The following is a 20,797-nucleotide window of genomic DNA, read 5'->3' on the forward strand; positions in this document are numbered from 1 at the left end:
ATGGCCCACCCATCCTTCATTTCATCCACATACATTAAGTCTTTTCATATTGGCAGCACCTCAAGCAGAATTTTGTTCACATCTCAATTTTCTACAGGAAAAAATATGTTCGGGTACATGTAACAACTAACCCAAGGCCCTGTGGCTAGAAAGGGGCCAGGCTGGGAATGGCCCAGGAGTTTGCTCCATTCAGTGCCAGGCAGATGATCTCCTGACATGGCCGTGGCCTTGGGAGTTGAAAGAAGTACATTCTGAATCTATAACTGAAGAGCTTGGCATTTTGTACAAAACATCTTACCCCTCCTCTAGCCTCAGTACAGAGTAAATGCAAAGATGGCCACCCAAAGAGACTAGGTCCCAATCCCTGGAACCTGTAAATGTGATCTTATCTGGTACAAAGGGTCTTTGAGGACACATTTAAATTAAGGATCCTGGCACGGGGGAGTATCCTGGATTGTCTGGGTGGGCCCCAAATGCAGTCATATGTATCTTTACAAGAGACAGGTGGAGGGAGATGTCATACACAACCGAGGCCACATGGCCACAGAGGCAGAAACTGCAGTGAGGCTGCCACAAGCTATGGGATGCCAGCAGCCACAGGAGGACGGAAGAGGCAAGGAGGAATCATCCCCTAACATCTTGTACCCACCCCCTCTACACGCACACACCTGATGACACCGATATTGGACTTCTGACCTATAGGACAGTGAAAGCAAATTTCTGTTGTTTTCAGCCCCAGGCATAGGGTTATTTGTTATAGCAGCCACAGGAAACATAAACAGTGGGCCCTCTGTATCTGCAGGTTCCTCATCTGTGGATTCAACCAATCTTGCATAGAAAATCCAAGGATGGGAGTTCCCGTTGTGGCGCAGTGGTTAACGAATCTGACTAGGAACGATGAGGTTGCGGGTTCGGTCCCAGCCCTTGCTCAGTGGGTTAAGGATCCGGCATGGTGTAGGTCGCAGACATGGCTCGGATCCCACGTTGCTGTGGCTCTGGCGTAGGCTGGTGGCTACAGCTCCAATTCAACCCCTGGCCTGGGAACCTCCATATGCCGCTGGAGCAGCCCAAGAAATAGCAAAAAGACAAAAAAAAAAAAAAAAGAAAAAGAAAAAAAAGAAAACCCAAGGATGATAGCACAGGGAACGATATCCAGTCTCTTGGGATAGACCATGATGGAAGATAATATAAGAAAGGGAATATATATATATATATATATGTACGTACGACTGGGTCATGCTGCTGTACAGCAGAAAATGGTGCAACACTGTAAATCAACTATACTTCAAAAACGGAAGGAAAAAAAAAATCCAAGGATGCAGAACCACGAATGCAGAGGGTCAATTGTGAGGGACTTGAGCATCCACAGATTTTGGTATCTGAGGAAAATCTTGGAACCAATCCATCGCAGATACTGGGGGAAGATTGCACTCAGCTTTTCATCTAGAAAGAGGTGATAACAATCTCTCTCTCAGAGGGGAGTTGAGAGCCTCTATGAGTCAAGACACAGGAAAGAATTTAGCAAGAACCAGAATGCTCAAGGTGATGAGTAATCATTCTTTGCCTGTTTTCCTTACCTTTCTCCCATACCCACTTTGAGGTGGCACTTGAAGCTGAAGCCCTGGGCTGGCATCCCAGCTCTCCCATGAGATAGCTGCCTGCCCTCTTAACCTTCCATCTCCTCATCATCAGTGGGAGTAATGATTCCTCCCTGAGAGGAAGGGCAACCAGCTACGGAAGCTAATGCGTACGTGAAGTGCCCTTTGCACAGTCTCAGGGACACGGTTGGTGCTCAAGAATCACGAGGCATCATTATTCCAGGCAGCCAATGCTGAGCTAGCTTCCCCACATGCCTGGATTCACACCTCCTGCCTTCAACGAAGTGTCGCAAATGCTATGAAGGAGAAGGCTCAGGGCATCAAGAAGTGACCAATCACAGGAGGGGGGCGTGGGAACCCTGACTGACAGCTGGGTGGTCCCAAGTACAGGTGACAACCTGGGACTTGCCACTGGCATCTGAAGTGAGGGGGGAAGTCTTGTGGGACTGAGCTCTTAACCTGTGGGATCTGACACAATCTCGAGGTAGAACTGAGTTAAGTTATAGGGCATCCAGTTGGTGTCAGAGAATTGATGTGTAGAAAACCCACACGTTTGGTGTCAGAAGTAGTGTGTGTGTGTGTGTGTGTGTGTGTGTGTGTGTTATGCGTGTGTACAGAAGAAACACATGAGTGCATTTTTCCTATGCACCTGGTTAACGATTTGATCAATTATCACTTAAGACAGACGGCCAATTCCAACTTGCTCTTCTGCCAACTGATGCCTGGGACAAATTCTGAGCTTTCCAACCTAAAAATGTCTTTTTCTGACACTTCTCAGTCCTCTGAATTATAATGATTATCCTCCAAGACCTCTTCATTTTAACATCCGCTGGCAGGCCTTTCCCTAAGGTACCCTGCAAAGATCATTTCCACCAGTTCCTTTCCTGCATGCATGGCAGGCATCACTAATGGATCACAGAGTTCTTTCCTGCTGAGCCTCAGTATCTTTTACAGAACAGGCCCAGAAGGAGAGAGTCAAAACCTGTCAGAGCCATCTTTCCCTGGGAGAAGCAGGACCCAGGGTATTTATGTCAATGTGCTTTTTTCCTTTCTCAGGTGAAATTTAGATGAAAATTGCATCAAGGGCAGCTTTAAACAATGAAACTGAGGGAATGCATTTGGACAGCAGAGGTGTGACAGGAGGGTGGTGACAACAAAGAAATGACACTCAGCTTCAAGGAATGACAAGAGGTGGTGGGGGAGGTAACAGGATATACTAGCTCAGGCTCTGTTCGTTTGATGCACTGACATAGGCTCTGCCCAGGCCCATTCTTTCCTTCTCCAGAAGGTTCCCTAAAACCCCTGCATGATCGGCATGATGAGGGCTGCAGCCTGTGCCTACCTTGGACTTGACGGCCAGGATGATCTTGGGCAGAGCCACGACAAGGCACTTGAGGGCGATGGTGATGTACTTCAGCACAAAGTCTGCAATCCCCACGATCCACAGCAGGTCAAAGAAGTCCAGCGTCTCCAGGTTGGGCTTCAGGAATATGAGGCTAGGGGAGAAATCAGAGAGTCAAGATATTCATTTAGGATCACTGGCACCTGGTAGCCCCCTCTTCTCACTCTGGGAGCCTTGTAAAGATTACCTGTAGAAAGAGCACTACACTGGGAGTCAGACATCTGTGCCCTGTTGCTGAATCTCCTACTAACTTGCTGTATGACCTCAGGTGGGTATCTTAACCTCTCTGAGCCTCAGTTTCGCAGTTCCCCTGAGAGTTAAATGAGCTTGGCCTGGAGCATCACTAGTTAAGATTCCCTCCAGTTTTATGGGTCCACAGCAGGCTTCACCAGAGGAAGTAGAAGGAAGGACAGAAAGAAGGCTGACCAACATTACAAAGGAGAGAGAGAGAAGGAGGGGCGGATTTGATGAGCAGACACTGCTAAGCCCTCTTCTTGCTGAATCTCACTGTCCTGTGCAGTAACCACTGCTTATCCCCACTTATAAATGAGGCACTGAGGCTTGGAGAGGTGAAGCTGTCCAAGGTCACAGTGCATGATAAACACATGGGCATCAGTATCAGACAGACTTGAATTTGAATCCAGGCTTCTTGATTTATTGGACCTTAGGCAGATAATGTTCTCTCTGTAAGCCTCAGCGTTCTCATCAATGAAATGGAAATTGTCCCCTCCCTCATACTGTTGGGAATCGATGAGATAATAGACATGCTACCAACTCTGCCCAGCAGCAGTGACAACAATAATGTCTATGAGGCAGGAGCTATTCCCTATCCATTTTGCAGATAAGAAAACTGGGGCACAGAAAGGTCAAGTAACAGGCATAAGGTTCTACAGATATGAAGGAATGATGGTGGATTCGAATCCAGGTGTCCTGGCTACTGCTCTCAATCCTCATTCTACAACAGTGCTACTTGGGAACGCGTAAACCCATTTTACCACCCAGGACCAGGTAAGTCAACCTCACACTCAATTTCCTAATTTCTATCACTGGAGACAGACAAGTCATTCTTGAACTGGCACTGGTCCAGGACCACAGGTTGAGCAGCACTGCTCTCTACCACCTCTGAGGAGTATGCTATTTGTATTAATATCTTGGCTCTTGACATCATGCTGCCTACTCTACACGCTTTATGTGTCTTAATTCACTTCCTCTTCCGAAATACTCTATGGGCTAGGCACTAGGACGGTTCCATTTTGAGCTGGGAAAATCTGGAGCGCTAGGATGTGGAGCCACCACCCATGGCATCTCAGCTAGAATATGGAGCTAGGATTGGCACCAGCCCCCAAACTGTGCTGGTCCCCTCACTTTTCCTCCTGCCAGATTCGAGGCTCTGAGCAAAGGCCAGTCCGAGTCCTGTCTGTGCCCCCTTAAAAGCAGGAAACAGTGCACACAGCCTGGAGCGAATGCTATCTAAATGCTTCTCACACAGGCTGCTGGGCTGGTGGAAAGTGGTACAAACTGAGATTCCCAGATGAGAGCATCCTGGGAATGCACTGGCCTATCTTTTCACTTTTATTTCTAAAAATCGATTTCCGTTTATAATAATAATAAAAAAAAAACTTGAAGAACTAGAGTAGGGCAAAATCAATGAAAACAATCTATTTTGGCAATCTTTCATGATACCCTCAGTGTTCTTCCACATCTGAGCCCTGTCTCTGTGGGATGCTTTGCCTCCAGCTTTGAGTGGCATTCGAGTTACGACATGGGGAGACGCTGGCAGCTCTGAGCTCCCCTCCTTGTGTTTGCTCTCTCTTGTCTCTCCCTGGTACCATCCCAGGCTGGTTGGTTGACTTCCACGCTCTGCTTATCTGTTATGCATCTCTGATTGCAAAAAAAAAAAAAAAAAGGAAATAAAGATTTTCCCTCTACTTTCCAGTTTATCTCAGAGATGCCTACGTGCTAAATTCACCTCTCTGGTTTTTAGTTCATCGTCTTAGTATTTTTTCTATTTTGGCTTTTGGAGCAGGAAAGATGCCAAAGTGTTTTTCCACAGATTGGTCACTCAGTCCACTTATTTCTAATGTACACTATGAACTTTAATGGACGGATACATTTTATTGTCGGTTTTATGCCCCATTAGCCACCACCACCAACAGGTATAGTAATGCATCATAAAAGAATAATATTAATTATGTTATGATTATGATATATCAAATATTTCACAGTTTGCCTAGGACTTTTCACATATTAAAACATTTGGCCTCTAATTAATAAGTCTGTTTGGTGGATAAGGTAAAAATTAACTTGGTCCCGGTTTCACAAATGCAAACTAGGAAAGATTCCAGGAGTTTCCGTTATTTGCCAAAGGGCACAAAGTTGGTAAAAGGCAGGACTAAGACCCCCTGACACTGGTTATCAGACTTCAAATCTGGGGATGATTCAAGCTCACTGTTATTTTCCAGGACCACAGCTCATTAGAAAGGGTTGGATTAAGCCTCAGTTTTCTCACCTGTCAAATGGAGACAGCGATACCCTGCTGACGGAGAGGGAAAATAAGATAATGGCTGTTGGTATCAGTTACAAACACACGCTAGACCACTGATATCAATAAGGAGGGAGGCTCATCTCTGTTGCTTTTCTCCTAAGCCATTCTCTCCCTCTTTGTGTGCTGTCAGTTTGACTCAGCCCTCGTATGATGAGGGCACAGAGGTCTGAGCCTGTGAGTGTGATCACGCCCAGAGAAGGGCATAAGCTGGAAATCCATCCAAGCTTCTGGGAAACTCCACCTCCTACACCCACCAGCAGGACCTTGATCTTCTGGGCCAGAAAACTAATGTGGTGTGTGAGATGCATGTTGATATCTTGGAACCAACTTCCCAAATTGCTTTGGTGTCATTCTGGGTGGCCCCAGAAAGTGGTGAAACTGCTCACTCCTCTAAGTCCATCTTCAAAACAAAGGGACATGATCTGAAAGCTTAGCTCGAGTTTCAATTTCATCCCAGAGACCCTCCCTGGCCAGTTGTCCACCACACACTGTGTGGCTACTATAAAATGCAAAATTGGAGTTCCCATTGTGGTGCAGCGGAAATGAATCCAACTAGGAACCATAAGGTTGTGGGTTCGATCCCCAGCCTTGCTCAGTGGGTTAAGGATTCGGTGTTGCCGTGAGCTGTGATGTAGGTCTCAGACATGGCTTGGATCCCGCGTTACTGTGGCTGTGGTTTAGGCTTACACCACTCCTACTGAAGGATTCTGCTCTAAGCATGCATGTATATAGCAACGGAGTGGAATTTCAACTTTACAACTGCATTGTCCTCAAGTGAAGGGGCTGTGGATCCTAAGCCCAACAAAGCTCCCCCTTCCCCAGTGGGGTTCAGACTCCCCAGCTCACCTGTTGTACAGCTGCTGGGAACTGAACGTGTAGAGCACATAGAGGGTGTTCCCTGCCAGAAAAGCCAGGATCCACAAGATGACCAGCACCGACCTCTTCTCCTAGAAACAAAGCAAGAGCTCTGTGGGGATGCTGAAATGCCAAAGGTGCACCTGGTGGAACATTCCAAAACATTCGCTCGACAAGGGGCAACTTTTCCCTTTCTCAAAGATTTGGAGGAAACAGGGCTAACTGTGAAAGGAAAGGCAGTGGCATCTTTCTATCCCACTGAAACCCAAGGGATGGTAACAAACAAGAGAGGCAAGAGGACACCATGGTTAGCAAAACAGATTCTGGAGCTGGATGGCCGGGGTTCAAATCCTTGGTCTGCTATCTGGGGGTCTGTCCAACCCTGGGCAACTACTTAAACTCTCCATATTTCCCTTTCCTCATCTGTAAAATGGATATATATCATATGTCTTATAGCGTTATGAGAGCTAATGTACATGGACTGCTTAGAACAGTTTCTGGCACATAGGAATGTTAAGTTTATTTACATTTACTGTTAGGGACTGAGGCAGAGAGAAATTAGGTAACCCTTGCTCGAAGGCACATGTTTTAAGCCTTGGAGCCCTTATTAAAAAATGAGGCTTTGTTGGAGCTCCCGCTGTGGTGCAGTGGGTTAAGAATTTGAATGCAGCAGCTTGGGTCACTGAGGAGGCACGGGTTTGATCCCCAGCCCTGTGCAGTGGGTTAAAGGATCTATAGCAAGCCATTGTTGCAGCTGTGGTGTAGGTACAAGTCGCCACTCGGATTCAATCCCTGGCCTGGGAACTTCCATATACCATGGGTATGGCCATTAAAAAGAAAAAAGTGAGGTTTTGTTAAGGATTAAGTGAACTTTATAAATGTAAACATCCAGTCTGGGACAGGCACATATTTCAGGCTCACTAAATGGTAGAACCTGTTTTTCGGACTTTACAACCACTGGCAGTCCGACTGACAGGTTGGAACCTTCTAACTTTTTCTAGCATGGACCTTTGGGGATACTGCCCCAGACTGACTATTCAATGTGGGGTGACATCTGTAGGATTAAATTCAAACTTCTACGTGTGGCGGTCAAAGCCTTTTGTAATCTGGCCCCATTTCTCTTTCTCCAGGCTTGTTTCTAACTAGTCTCCAGGAAGACAAGCTGAGAAACCTCAGTTTGTTGTTTCCCAGTAGCCTCTTAGCCCAAGAGCAACCCTGGGACATTTCTGGAAGAGGCGTTCCTGCCTGTGTACCCTGGGATACATAAACAGACCCCCGAGCCGCTGATTCTCAAAAGCCTGTCTTTTCCTGGACCAGGGCGGCTGCATTGCTGGAACAAGATGAGGTCATAACTTTCCCAGTGTAACCTTCCCTGTGGTTTCAGTAAATGCTCCGCTGTCTTCAGACACAGCTCCGCGCCCTTCACACGGTTACAACGCACATTTCCAAGGAGCCAACAAAATAAATGCATCTCCATCCACCCATTATTCCAGGAGTGGTCAAGGTTAACGGCCCAAGAAACCACCTCCAACCAACCACTCGCTCTTACCACTGTGATTAATCCACTTGGCAGTCCTTTTTACCCAATAAATAATAGATTTCAGTTTAATCCCCTGTAAATCCAAACCAAAAGTGGAAGAGAAAGGGAATTAGCAAAGGCCTGAGAAGACAGACTCCGAAGGATAAATAGGGTAGTCTTCCAGTAGCAAGTTGAGATTCCTAAACTTCCTAAGAGCCATGCAGTCTCTCTTGCACAGAATGGTATCACCTGTGCTTCAAAGGGTTCAAGGACCCCCTAGAAGCCTCTCCATGGATACAGGTATCCCCTTGCCACTAAAATTCAAGTCAAGGCACCATGTGGATGTTACTATATTTGAGAAAGAGCCAGTCCCAACAACCCCCACTACGGCATCGATGGAGATATTGTTCCAATAGCAGTAGAAAGGGATTTGCATGAAGATAAGAATGAGTCAAGAAGAACCGCTGGCTCCCTGTTCAGCTCTGGACTCTGGACTCCAATGTGCTCATGAGTCGAAGGGAGACTGAGCTGCCCTCTGTGCCTCATCGAGGCCCAGGTGCTTCTGAAAAGGCAGATGATACCAAAGAAGGGTCAGAGAGGATGGTGGCTAGTGTAAGATCACATGTGTAGCAGAAACGTAGGTGTGTTAAAAATAGCTCAGTTAGGAGTTCCTGTTGTGGCTGAGTGGTAACGAACCTGAGTAGTATCCACGAACGAGGACGAGGGTTTGATACCTGGCCTTGTTCAGTGGGTTAAGGGTCTGGCGCTGCTGTGAGCTGCAGTGTAGGTTGCAGACATGGCTTGGATCTGGTATTGCCGTGGCTGCGGTGTAGGCCAGCAGCTGCAGTTCTGATTAGACCCCTAGCCTGGAAACTTCCATATGTCATGGTTGTGGCTCTAAAAAGCAAAACAAAACAAAACAAAACAACCCCTCAGTTATATTGTTCCTATAAGCCAGGCACTACACTAAACACCTTCCGAGTGCTATCTCACTTAATCCTCTCAATTTGGTGCGGCAGTTCCCTTTTCAGAGGTGGCACCTGAGCTTGCATTAGCAAGGGAACCTGTCCAAGGACTTGCAGGAGGGTGGAGGAGCTGAGATTTGAACCTGGGGGGAATACAGCCTCTGGGCTCAATGCCTGTTCTCATCTTGACGCCACCCTTTGCACTGGCTGTGTGACCTTAGGCAAGAAACTAAGTTCTTAGTCAAGAAATTCTGGGCCACTGTTTCCTCATTGGGAAAATGAGTTAACAATGATTCTGCCTCCTTCCACAGGATGAATCCACAGGATGAGCTGTGTGATGGCCCACATTGTGTTGGACACAGTTAGTGCTAAGCAGATATTAGAGGACATTTGGGACAATGGGGGTTAAGCCATACAGCTACCCAGCAGTAACAGAGAGACAGCCTTAACCATGAGGGTGGGTTGGAAATGAGCTAACTTACTGAAGGCCAAGAGGGTAGAGGGACTGGGCTGGGGGCATGTGGGAGAGATGCTACTGTTGGAAGGGTGTGGGAGGATGGTACAAGTGGGGATCTGCCCAGGGAATGGGAGGTAGACGAGGTGTCCCAAAGATGTCCCCATCCTAACCCCTGGAACCTGTGACTATGTTAGGTTATGTGGCAAAGGGCCATGAAGGCTGCAGGTGGAATTAAGGTCACTAATCAGCCGACCCTGCAATGGAGAATCAATTGGATTATTCAGGGGGCCCAGTGTAATCACAAGGGTCCCTACAAGTGGAAGAGGGAGCCAAACAGGAGAGTCAGAGGGAGATGTGCCCATGGAAGGATGGTCACAGAGATATACTGTTACTGGCTCGAAGGAGGAGGAAGGGATCATGAGCCAGTGAATGTGGATGACTTCCAGAACCTGGAAAAGGTGAGGAAAGAGGCTGCCCTCTGAACCCTCCAGAAGGAGCATAATCTAGCTGACACCTTTATCTTCAGCTGGAAGGACCCACTTCAGTCCTCTGATCTAGAGAACCCTGAGGAATACATTTATGTTCTTTTAAGTCACTAAGTTTGTGGTCATTACTTACAGCAGTCCTAGGAGATTAATTTGCCAGGTGACTCACCTTTAGAGAGACCTGTTCCCGGAGTGTGGAGTTGGCATAGGCGAAGGTGCTGGCCATCCCAATGCACACAGCAATGCCTGTGGGACAGAGGAGGGGCTGAGTCCACCCAGTTAGACTTGTCAGGCCTGGCCCTGGCTTATGAGGAACTGCAAGCAATGTTAAAAAGATACATCCCTAGTCCCCTTGGAGCTGACATGCTAATGACAGAGGAGAGAGAAAATCCCCTTTCCAGGGCATCTGGGCTGCCATGTAGATTGCTGGGAACCCTGAGCCAATGTGAGAACAGGCCTTTGACTTCGGGATGGGCCTGAGACCACTGTGGGGGGATTTTATAGAACCAGTTAGAAGCATGGGCTGTGCAGTCCAGTAATACCTGGGTTCAAATCTCAGCTCTGCCACCCCCTCGCTGTGTGAGCTTGGACTAGTCACTGCACCTGAGTCTCAGTTTCCTCCTCTGCAAAATGGGCATAATAATAACAGTACTCACCTCATGGACGGATACTGCTTATAGCACAGTCTCTAGCAGTTAGGAAATGGGGTCTATCGCTATGGGGTGTTATTTGCAATAAAAGCATTTGTAGAAAAAGACCACAATATCATAAGAAAACATGACCCTTGCTGGGGGCGGGGGTGATGGGGGTGGAGTAGAATGTCATTCCGCAATTTGCCAAGCTACAATCTTGGAATTTTCCCTAAACAGGAATTTTAAAATCCTATTTTTGTTCCCTGCGGCAGGATTCTGCTTTCATACAACATGCAGGGCTCCCTACGCTTGCAGTTCACTTATACTCTTACTTTTTTTGAACATAGATAATCAGGAAATTTGTATTTTTTTTACATATATATAGCATTATTTTAAAATATTGTTTTCCAACATGGTCTAACCCAGGAGGTTAGATACAGTTCTCTGTGCTATACAGTAGGATCTTATTACTTATCCACTCTAAATGTAACGGTTTATGGAAGTTCCCATGTGGCACAGTAGGTTAAGGATCTGGCATTGCTGCAACTGTGGCACAGGTTGCAACTGCAGCATGTGTTTTCTCCCTGCATGTGCAGCCAAAATAATAATAATAATAACAGAGTTCTCATTATGGCCCAGTGGTAATGAACCTGACTAGCATCTATGAGGATGTGGGTTCAATCTCTGGCCTCGCTCAGTGGGTTGAGAATCTGGCATTGCTGTGAGCTGTGGTGTAGGCCAGCAGCTGCAGCTCCAATTCAACCCCTAGCCTGAGAACCTCCTCACACTGCAGGTGCAGCCCTAAAAAGCAACTAACTAACTAAATAAATAAATAAAATTACCCAAAAAAAAGCAAAATAATAATAGTTTGCATCTACTAGCACCAAACTCCCAGTCCATCCCACTCCATCCCTCAATTTTACTTTTTCACTAGTGAAAAATACCTCCAGTATTCTTCAAGATTTACTTTGTAAAAGATGTGTTTCTTCACTGAAAACATATAAAATCAAAACTAGTAACCCCACAATCCCTTCTTCTACTTTCCTCTTTGATCAAACAAACTTGCCAGCTGAGAAAGAAAATGACCAAACTCAAGAATAAAACTTGGCTGTGAGTTTGCTGGAGTTCAGGGTGAGGGGGAACATGCTGGCTTCCATGTCTAGGAATAAAAAGGGAGGGACTGACAAGGGAGCACCCCAGGAAGGAAGGTGGAGTGATCTGAGTCAGCGGAAACTCATCAGAAAGGGTTAAATAAGACACAAATGATAGCCTCATCTATTCTATTTCCTGTGAGATGTTGTAGGCCATGAGATGTTGCCTACCATTATATTGACCATAAGATGAAAGCAAGAGCCTAAAACTCTCCAGGACATAGCAACATCATGATCTAATAACAATTAGTAACAGAGGCAATAACAGTGGACCAGAGACCATGTTTATTGAGTGTTAAGTGTGTGCCAGGTACTAGGCCAGGCACTTCATGAATCATTATCTTACTTCCTAATAATAATAGGTAGTATTTATTGAGCACCTGCTATGGGCAGGGTTCTATGCTAAGTATTTTATATCTATTAATAATGAATATGATAAAAATAATAATCTATACTTGCATAGCACTTATTCTCTGCCAGGCACTGTCCTAAGTGCTTTACACATATTGATTCATTTACTCTCACTCAATCTCAGGAAGGCAGAAGCTATCTATACATATGCTGCACCAGTATCTGTAACATGCTATCATAATATATGTATAGCTATAATATATATATAATAGTATACATGATAGTAAATATACCATCATAACCCCCATTTTATGAATGATGGCACGGGGAAAGAGAGGTTAACACACACAGTGTCATACAGCTAGGAAGGGGCAGAGCCCAGGTTCAGACATGAGCAGGCTGAATTCCTAGGTATTACACTCTATTCCTTCACTTTACCCAACCATCCAACCAGCTGAGGAAGTTTCTATTGCAACCCCCACTGAACAGATAAGGAAACTGAGGTTAGTGATTTGTCTCAAGTCACACAGCTAGTTGGCCAGGACTTGAGCCCAGGTCTGACTCAGAATCCTGGACTCTTAAGTACTCTGCACTGCAAGGACTTCTACTGCCTTCCCTTGGCATTTGGGATGGAGTCCCCCCTCCCTTAACCCCCAGGAGATGCTGCAGGCTGTGACCCCTGCACCCACCAGGGACTCACCGAGCTTATGCTGGAAGCACACTTTGGCCAGGAGGATCAGGATGAAGGGCAGCCCTTTCTGGAGCCAGCAGATCACAGCCTTCAGCTCAGACAGGGCTGGGGCTGGTGTCCCTGGCTGCTCATCACCCCCGTCGTCTGAGTGTGCACGGTGGTCCCCGCCCACGTGCTGCAGCAGGGAGCCCCCTCGGTGGCCGCTGTGGTGGAAGTGGTGGTGGGGCTGGCGGTGGTGGTAGGTGCCCCCCTCGCCTCGGCCCCCGCCTTCCTCCCTGGACGCGGGCATCTGGAGGAACACGTCCCCTTTGCCAGCCGAGGCCCCCAGCACCAGGCTGGAGGGGAATGGGGTGGTAGGGAGGCTGCCTGCCGGGAGGCCAGATAAGCCTGAGAAGAGTGCTGGTGGGGAGGCTGCTTCTGCCTTCAGACTTTCAAAGACGCCGCCTTCATCCACACTCGCCTCGGAGCTGAGCGCTTGGCTGCGATTTCTGGGCCAGAAGGGGGGGAGAAAGCCTCACCTAGTCAGGCAGTGGAGTATTGGGGGGGGGGCAACTGACAGTACCAATGACATTATAGGCTGAATTGTGGCCCCCTCCATCCCCCACCAGAAAAATCATATGTTGAAACCCTAACCCCAGTACCTCAGCAGGTGACTATTTTTGTTTGTTTGTTTATTTTTGGCCATGCCCACACATATGGAAGTTCCCAGGCCAGGGGTCAAACCTGCACCCCAGCAGTGACTTGAGCCTCTGCAGTGACAATGCCAGGTCCTTAACCTACTGCATCACAAGGTAACTCTCATCATGTGACTGTTTTTGAAGACAGGGTCTTTGCAGAGGTGATTAAATTAAAATGAGAGCATTAGAACCAGCCCTAATCCAATATGATTGGTGTCCCGATAAGAAGAGGAAACCTGGGAGTTCCCATCGTGACTCAGTGGAAAAGAATATGACTAGCATCCATGAGGATGCAGGTTCGATCCTTGGCCTTGCTCAGTGGGTTAAGGATCCAGCATTGTCATCTGTGGTGTAGGTCACAGACACAGCTTGGATCTAGTGTGGCTGTGGCATAGGCCAGCGGCTACAGCTGTGATTTGACCCCTAGCCTGGGAACCTCCATATGCCGTGGGTGCAGCCCTAAAGGCAAAAAAAAAAAAAAAAAAAAAGAGGAAATTTGAACATAGACACATGGGAGGGAAGACGATGTGAAGACACAGGGAGAAGATGGCCATCTGCAAGCCAAGGAGAGAGGCCTCAGGAGAAACCAGTCCTGCCAATACCTTGACCTTGAACTTCCAGCCTTCAGAATTGTGAGAAAATAAGTTCCTTTTCTTTAAGCCACCTAATCTGTGATACCTTGGCAGCCCTAGAAAACTAATACAAGTAATAATAGCAACAGGGTAATAATCTTTACTAGATGTCAGATACTTACCTAAATGCTTTCCATTAATTAACTCATTAAATCTTCCTATCAACCCTGTGACTTTGATACTAATAATACTGCTCTCTCACAGATCAAGAAATTGAGGCACACACAGAAAAAGTAACCTGTCCAGAGTCATACAGCTGGTAAGGGATGGAACAGGGGAGATTTAAAACCAGGGGAGCTAACTTTGGAGAAGCCTGCTTTTTTTTTTTTTTTTTTTTTTTTTTGACTGTGACCATGGTATGCAGAAGTTCCTGAGCCAGGGATCTAACCAAAGCCACAGCAGTGACAATGCTGAATCTTCAACCGCAGGCCACCAGGGAGCACCTGGAGCCTGCTTTCTTTTCTTTCTTTTTTTGTCTCTCTAGGGCCACACCTGGCCTGTGGCATATGGAGGTTCCCAGACCAGGGGTTGAATTGGAGTTGTAACTGCTGGCCTACACCACAGCCACAGCAATACCAGATCTGAGCAACATCTGCAACCCACACTACAGCTCACAGCAACACCAGATCCTTAACCCTCTAAGGGAGGTCAGGGGATTGAACCTGTGTCCTCATGGATACTATTCAGATTTGTTTCCACTGAACCACACCGGGAATGGAGCCTGCTTTCTTAACCACTATACGAAAAGGAGCAGAGTCCTATGACTCTAGAATAACCTCAGGAACTCAGGTATCCCTGATTCCATAATCTTCAAGTTCCATGATTCCCAGTTCCCAAGAAGGTCAACCTTGGTCACAGCTGGTATTTGGAGGGCAGTGAGAGTAATGGGAAGGAGGTTTTATTAGAGAAGCCTATATGTGAACCTTAGCTCCACCCTTCCTAGGGGGTTTTAACAAACTTGCACTCAGTTTTCTCACCTGGAAAATGGGTACAAACACCACTCATGCATAGAGCTTCTGGGGATCCCTTTATTTTAAGGGCCCCACCCCCGGCATATGGAAGTTCCCAGGCTAGGGGTCAAATCAGAGCTACAACTACCGGTCTACACACAGCTACAGCAATGCCAGATCCGAGCCAATGTCCAACCTACACCACAGCTCATGGCAATGCCAGATCCTTAACCCACTGAGCGGGGCCAGGGATTGAACCCATGTTCTCATGGATACCAGTCGGGTTCATTACTGCTGAGCCACAACAGGAGCTATGAAAATCTCTAGGGCCAACTTGCCATTTCTAGTTCCAGCAAGGGCCTCTTGTATTGGAATCAGGCAAAGGATGCTGTTGCTCTTTCAGAGCCACTGAGTTAACCCTGCAAGAATGCAGAGCCTCTGAACTGGGTGCTCTTTCCCACGAACACCACACCTGGGAGCTCTGTATGTCATCTCTCTTCTCTTGAGCTTGTCTTCTCAAATGGAATTGGCTACACAACAGATACAGGTGGAGCTGATTTTCTCAAAGTGTATGTGGCAGTGGGAGAGGCAAAGAGTTACCCCCGCCTTCTCTTACCCCAGAGAAGGGCCCCACTGGATGTTCTCTAAATACATCCTGAGTTTTCTGAAAGTAAGAGCTGAGTTCCACTTATCCTCGGGACCCCACGGCCCAGGGCATACAATGGGTGCTTAATAAATGTACGCTAGCTATCAGCCAGGCACAAAATGACACTGCAGGGATCCTGCAGGGGAGGGTCTACACTCTGCTTTCACACTTGATCTTATATAATCTACTCCCCACTCAAAGGCCAGGGTGCATTTTTTTAAAATCATATATTCAATTATTTCACTACCCCATTAAAAGCTTCTCATTCTAAACTCCCTCCTGCAGGCTCAGATAACCCTGTAGATAAAAACTAAAATCACTGCCATTTTACACCTAAAGAAACCGAGGCTCAGAGAGATGAACTTGCCATATGGCCTCAAACTCCAATCTCATCATGTGCTCTTTGGGTCTCACTACCCCAGGACTTCCTACTGGGGGCCTTTGCTCAGGCTGTCCCCTTCACCAGCTGTCTCCCCCACCCCCACTCTGCCCCACCTAGGTAACCTATGCTCATCCATCAATTTCAGCTAAAATCTTTCTTGCTTGGTGGGCCTTTGCCTACCTTCCAGACAACGATGGTTCCCCCATTCTCTATCTTCACTGCATCCTAACCTCCCCTGCATGGGACTGATCTGAGCTATTGCTTTACTCCTGACCTGTGACTCTCAACCCTGGGTGTACATTATAATCATTTGGGGGAGCTTTTGGACTGTGGCCTGCTCCATAAGGTCAAAGACCATGACTGTTTGCTCCCTACTGGATTGCCACTACCCAGCACAATGCACCTGGTACACAGAACATGCTCAATAAATATTTGAAAGGATGAATAAATAAGCATACCAAAGGCTCTGAGAAGGCCTGCAACTGAAAACACTAACTTTGTTTAAACTCAGGTTTCCCAAACTTAATTGACCATGGGATTTTTTTCTTTTGTGGAATACAAAAGAAAAAATTTTTGTGTGTTTTGGAGAACACCAGTGAAACCCAGCAGGGGAGATGCCAGTCTGGAGTAATCTCAGGGTTGGCTTCACTGGCCTTACAAACTTGACCTGGGGGTAAGGTATCACAAACCTGGTGCAGGGAGGGAACTTGAAGGTGGCTACCCACTCCTTCAACTGCCCTGGCCCATCCCTGCTGGCTCCAAAAGCCCAGGAAATGTGTGGTCTTACTCCCTTGGGTTTAGGATAATAATAAAGATAATATTAATAATAACAACAACTAACACCATGGCTATGATCCTCAAGGGGCCTTGAGCTTTTTCTGCACTTTAAAAAGCTGAGCTCAGGAGTGCCCACTGTGGCTCAGTGGGTTATGAACCCGACTAGTATCCATGAGGATGCAGATTCAATCCCTGGCCTCACTCAGTGGGTTAAAGATCCAGCGTTGCCATGGGTGTAGGCTGCAGACACAGCTCAGATCTGGCATTGTTGTGGCTGTGCTACAGGCTGGCAACTGCAGCTCTGATTCAACCCCTAGCCTGGGAACTTCCATATGCTGCAAGTGTGGCCCTAAATAGCAAAAAAAAACACAAAAAACAAAAAAACAAAAAAAACAAAAGCTGAGCTCAGAAAAGAGTCCTGGCAGGTGCCCACAGTGGCCACCTTCTTTCCCTCATCACCCCACAGGGCCCTGGCAAGTCTCCTGCCTGCCTTGTGCTCTCCAGCACTCTTGAGTTCACTGGGCTCAGGGGGCCTCCAGCACAACCAGGGAAAACTCTACCCACCAAGGGCCTTTTTATAGCTGGCCTCCCTTCCCTGTGCCTCTCCCCAGCATCCAGTCAAGATTTCAGCCTAAATGCGAAAGAATATTCCTTGGAGGGCAGAGGCTGTGCTTCCAGCTTAACCACTTAAAGGCTCAAGGGTGAAGCAGCTTAGGAGAGGGCTGAATCCACCAAGGAAGGAGGCAGCTGGAATGTGGTGGCTCAAAGCACAGATTATGTGGTGGCAACTTGACTGGGGCCTGAATCTCAGCCCTGCCACCTCCTGGCTGTGTAACTTTATGTAACTTACCCTTTCTGAGCCTCAGTTTTCTCGTCTATGAAAAGGTGATAAAAACAGTCCTAACTTAATGTGAGGGTGACAGAAATAAACACGTAATACACAGTGGCCATTCTTTTTCTGGTGTGGTCTCTGGCCCCAATGATCTCACAGTTCACTGACAGCAGTTCTATCTTCAGAGGCTCAAAACGCTCCAACAGCCCTGCTCTTTATGTGCCAGATGCTGTGTTTGTGTGTTTTCAACTCATTCACAAGCAACCCTGCGTTTTGTTATCTGTCACTTACGGATGAGGAAACTGAGGCCTAGAGATGAAGGTGCTTGGCAAAGGCACCAAAGTTGGAAGTGGCTGAGCTGGGATTTTGGCCAAGGGCTCTCTGAATTAAGGCCAGTGTTCTTTCCCAAAGAACAGGCAGGCCTGATGCATAATTTGGTTCCAGTGTTGGGATTGGTGGATCCTCTGTGAATTTGCAGCCAACCTCAGAGTTGCAGGGGACCCAGAACAGGATGTGAAGGAGGAAAAACTTGGCTGTCTGCTCAGTGGATGTGTGTGTCAGCACGGTGGGAGGTCTGGGGCTGGAAGACTGTCATAACTTGAGACCAGGTCCCCATGGTCTGTATTTGCTTGGGCTTAACTAGAATAGAAATTCTATCTCATGAGTGTTTTAACTGTGTCTTCTTAGATTCTGTATTTGTCTACTTGGCATCTACTCATTATAGGGCCAAACTGATAGCCAAAGTTGTTTACAACTCCCCTGTGATCCAGAGCCCATATCCCCAACCACCTCCTTTATCTAGTTTACAATCTTCTGCCAATATTTCCTCTGCCCCAAATCACCCATGGCCAGGTGATGACCAGACAACTAGAGGCCTCTCCTATAGCCTTGAGCCCATCGATGTTATTCACACTAGCCAATCCTGAACTCTTTCCCCTGCCCTGCCTTTGTGCAGAAAACACCATAAAGCTGTGCCCTGTGTTTCCCTTTGCTCTTTTCAGCCTCCTGGCTGACCCTGGGCTTGCCCCATGTGGCCCTGAGGGATGTACCTTGCCCCCTTCTCTTGGGAAATGCAAGTAGTAAAAATCTTCTTTCAATGTCATTAGCCTCTCTATGTTGCCACTCAGACACCTCTATAAATTAAAATCCCCTGGGTGCAATCATTGATACAGTGGGTCAAGTGGATCACAGGTTGCACAGGCTTTGAGAACTACCATAAGAGCAACAGCAAGCTGTTGTGTGTTGAGGACGTAAGGCCATTGCTGTGCAAAGAAGTTGCCAATCAGATCTCCTCTGCTCTTCTGACAAGCAGCCCTGAAGGGCAGGTATTGTTCAATCCAGTTTTGGGTTGCCCCTGACCACCTGAAGCCCAGAGCCCTCAGATGGAATGAGGGGATACTTACCTTTCAGGTGGAACGTTATCCGTGTTGCTGCTGTGGCGTCTCTGCATTTTCCTTAAGACCTAAAAATCAACGCATGACATGAGGCAGCGTCTCCCAACATTCCCAGTGCTTGTCAGATTGCCATGGTAACCATAGGCAAGTACTGCTTGTATTCTATATCCCTTGAGCACTCTGACATTTTGCAAACTGCGTTTTGGTCTGTTATGTCATTTAACCCTCCAATCAACATTCCATCCCATGAGGAAAGTGTCATCACCCCATTTCACAGATGAGGAGGATGAGGAGGCCAGGAGGTGGAGGAAGTCCTCAGAGGAGATGAGAAAGTGAACTGTGCAGCAAAGAGGTGCTGGAGGAGGTGAACTGAGCAGCAGAGCAGCAGACTGACAGGAGACATGGATTTTGGATTGATGCCACCCCTAATTTGCCATGTGACCTTGGCCAAATCGGTAACCTCTCTGTGGCCTCAGATTCCCCATCAGCTAATGGGAGGGAGTGAAGTGTCTGAACCCAAAGCTTCCTTCCAGCCCTCACATTTAATGAAGTGGTAACGAGGATGTGAAATCTTGTGGAGACACATCACCTGGTTCACTGTGAGGAACCACATGGACTTCAGAACTCCATGCTGACACCTGAGGTGGGCATTCAAGGCTCCAGGTAGGGATCTGACCACCGGATTCCAGGGAAAGCAGGCCTCTCTTTCTTCTCCTCTCCAAAGGGGTGCACAGGTCACAGGGGCTTACCCTGGACTCTCAATCCTAGATAGAGCAGTATACTTAGGTGAATCATCCATGGGATGCCTTGAACCTGAGAATAAGTCTTAAGGATTCATAGGGAGCTATAAGCAGATGGTTCTGTTGCCTCCTTATCCCTAGTTAGCCTCTCGCCCACCCCTCTTTGGTACTCCTGACGACAATTATGATCTTAATCTATTTTGTCCTATTGTCAAACTCTGAGTCCTGATTGGGGAATACAGAAAATATGTTTTAGGCCCTCCAAAGGCTGCCCACTGCAATCAGAATAAAATCCAAGTGCTGTTCCTGGCCCACAGGTGCTGCCTACAAGCCTCACCTGTTTCCAGTTTCATTTTCCTCCACTCTCTCTTTAACTACTCTCTTTCAACTACACTAGCCTTTTCTTTTTTTTCTTTTTTAGGGCCTCGCCCTTGGCATATGGAGGTTCCCAGGCTAGGGGTCTGATCAGAGCTACAGCTGCTGGCCTACACCACATCCACAGCCACTCGAGATCTGAGCCGAGTCTGCAACCTATACCATAGCTCAAGGCAACGTCAGATCCTTAACCCATTGAGCAAGGCCAGGGATCGAACCCACATCCTCATGGATACTAGTCGGGTTTATTAACCACTGAGCCATGACAGGAACTCCACACTGGCCTTTTCATTTTTCAAACATGTCAGCTTGTCCCTGCCTCAGGGTCTTTGTACTTGCTGTTCCCTCTTCCTAGAATGCTTTTCCTTCTGGCTGGCTCCCTCATCAAATGCCACCTCTTTCCAGAGGCCTTCTCCTCTCACCCTCCTGATTCAACATACATTGCCCTGTTTTACATTCTTCATAGCACTTACCACTTATTTACATGTTTGTTTATTTATTTATGATCTGTCCCCTGTGAGAATGTAAATACCACAAAAGCAAAGATTCACCTGCCTGGCTTGCCCCTGCACCTCTGCATCTAGAACACTGCCTGGCACAGAGGAGCACTCAACAAGTATTCAATGAATAAAACATCAGTGGGTCTTTCACTTACCTTTTTCTATCCCTTGTTCCCTCCCTGACCTTTCACCCTATAGAAGAAATAAAGGCCAGAGACTTTATATGAACAGGTTTCAGTTC

General features: G+C 47.2%; 1 protein-coding gene across 5 annotated transcripts in view; it reads right to left on the reverse strand.

Moving 5' to 3' along the window:
• RNFT2 (ring finger protein, transmembrane 2) overlaps positions 1–20,797 on the reverse strand; it is a 70,771-nt gene that overhangs the window by 49,024 nt on the left and 950 nt on the right. For 3 of the 5 annotated variants that reach the window (XM_003132893.7, XM_084994203.1, XM_084994202.1), the window contains exons 2-7: positions 19,531–19,705; positions 18,951–19,009; positions 12,661–13,139; positions 9,996–10,072; positions 6,392–6,492; positions 2,941–3,094 (exon numbers count right to left, since the gene is read on the reverse strand). In XM_003132893.7, the coding sequence (XP_003132941.3) occupies positions 2,941–3,094; positions 6,392–6,492; positions 9,996–10,072; positions 12,661–13,139; positions 18,951–19,009; positions 19,531–19,554 (894 nt within the window). In that variant the 5' untranslated portion in view covers positions 19,555–19,705. Of the gene's footprint in view, positions 1–1,240; positions 3,095–6,391; positions 6,493–9,995; positions 10,073–12,660; positions 13,140–18,950; positions 19,010–19,530; positions 19,706–20,797 lie in introns of all 5 variants that reach the window. The other 2 variants (XR_014826161.1, XM_084994204.1) reach the window with 2 other exon arrangements.

This window comes from Sus scrofa, chromosome 14 (assembly GCF_054392235.1).
Source record: "Sus scrofa isolate SSC_HxYL_T2T_F1_AM1 chromosome 14, Sscrofa_HxYL_maternal_Yorkshire_Landrace_v2.0, whole genome shotgun sequence".
In the NCBI taxonomy this organism is placed as follows: domain Eukaryota; kingdom Metazoa; phylum Chordata; class Mammalia; order Artiodactyla; family Suidae; genus Sus; species Sus scrofa.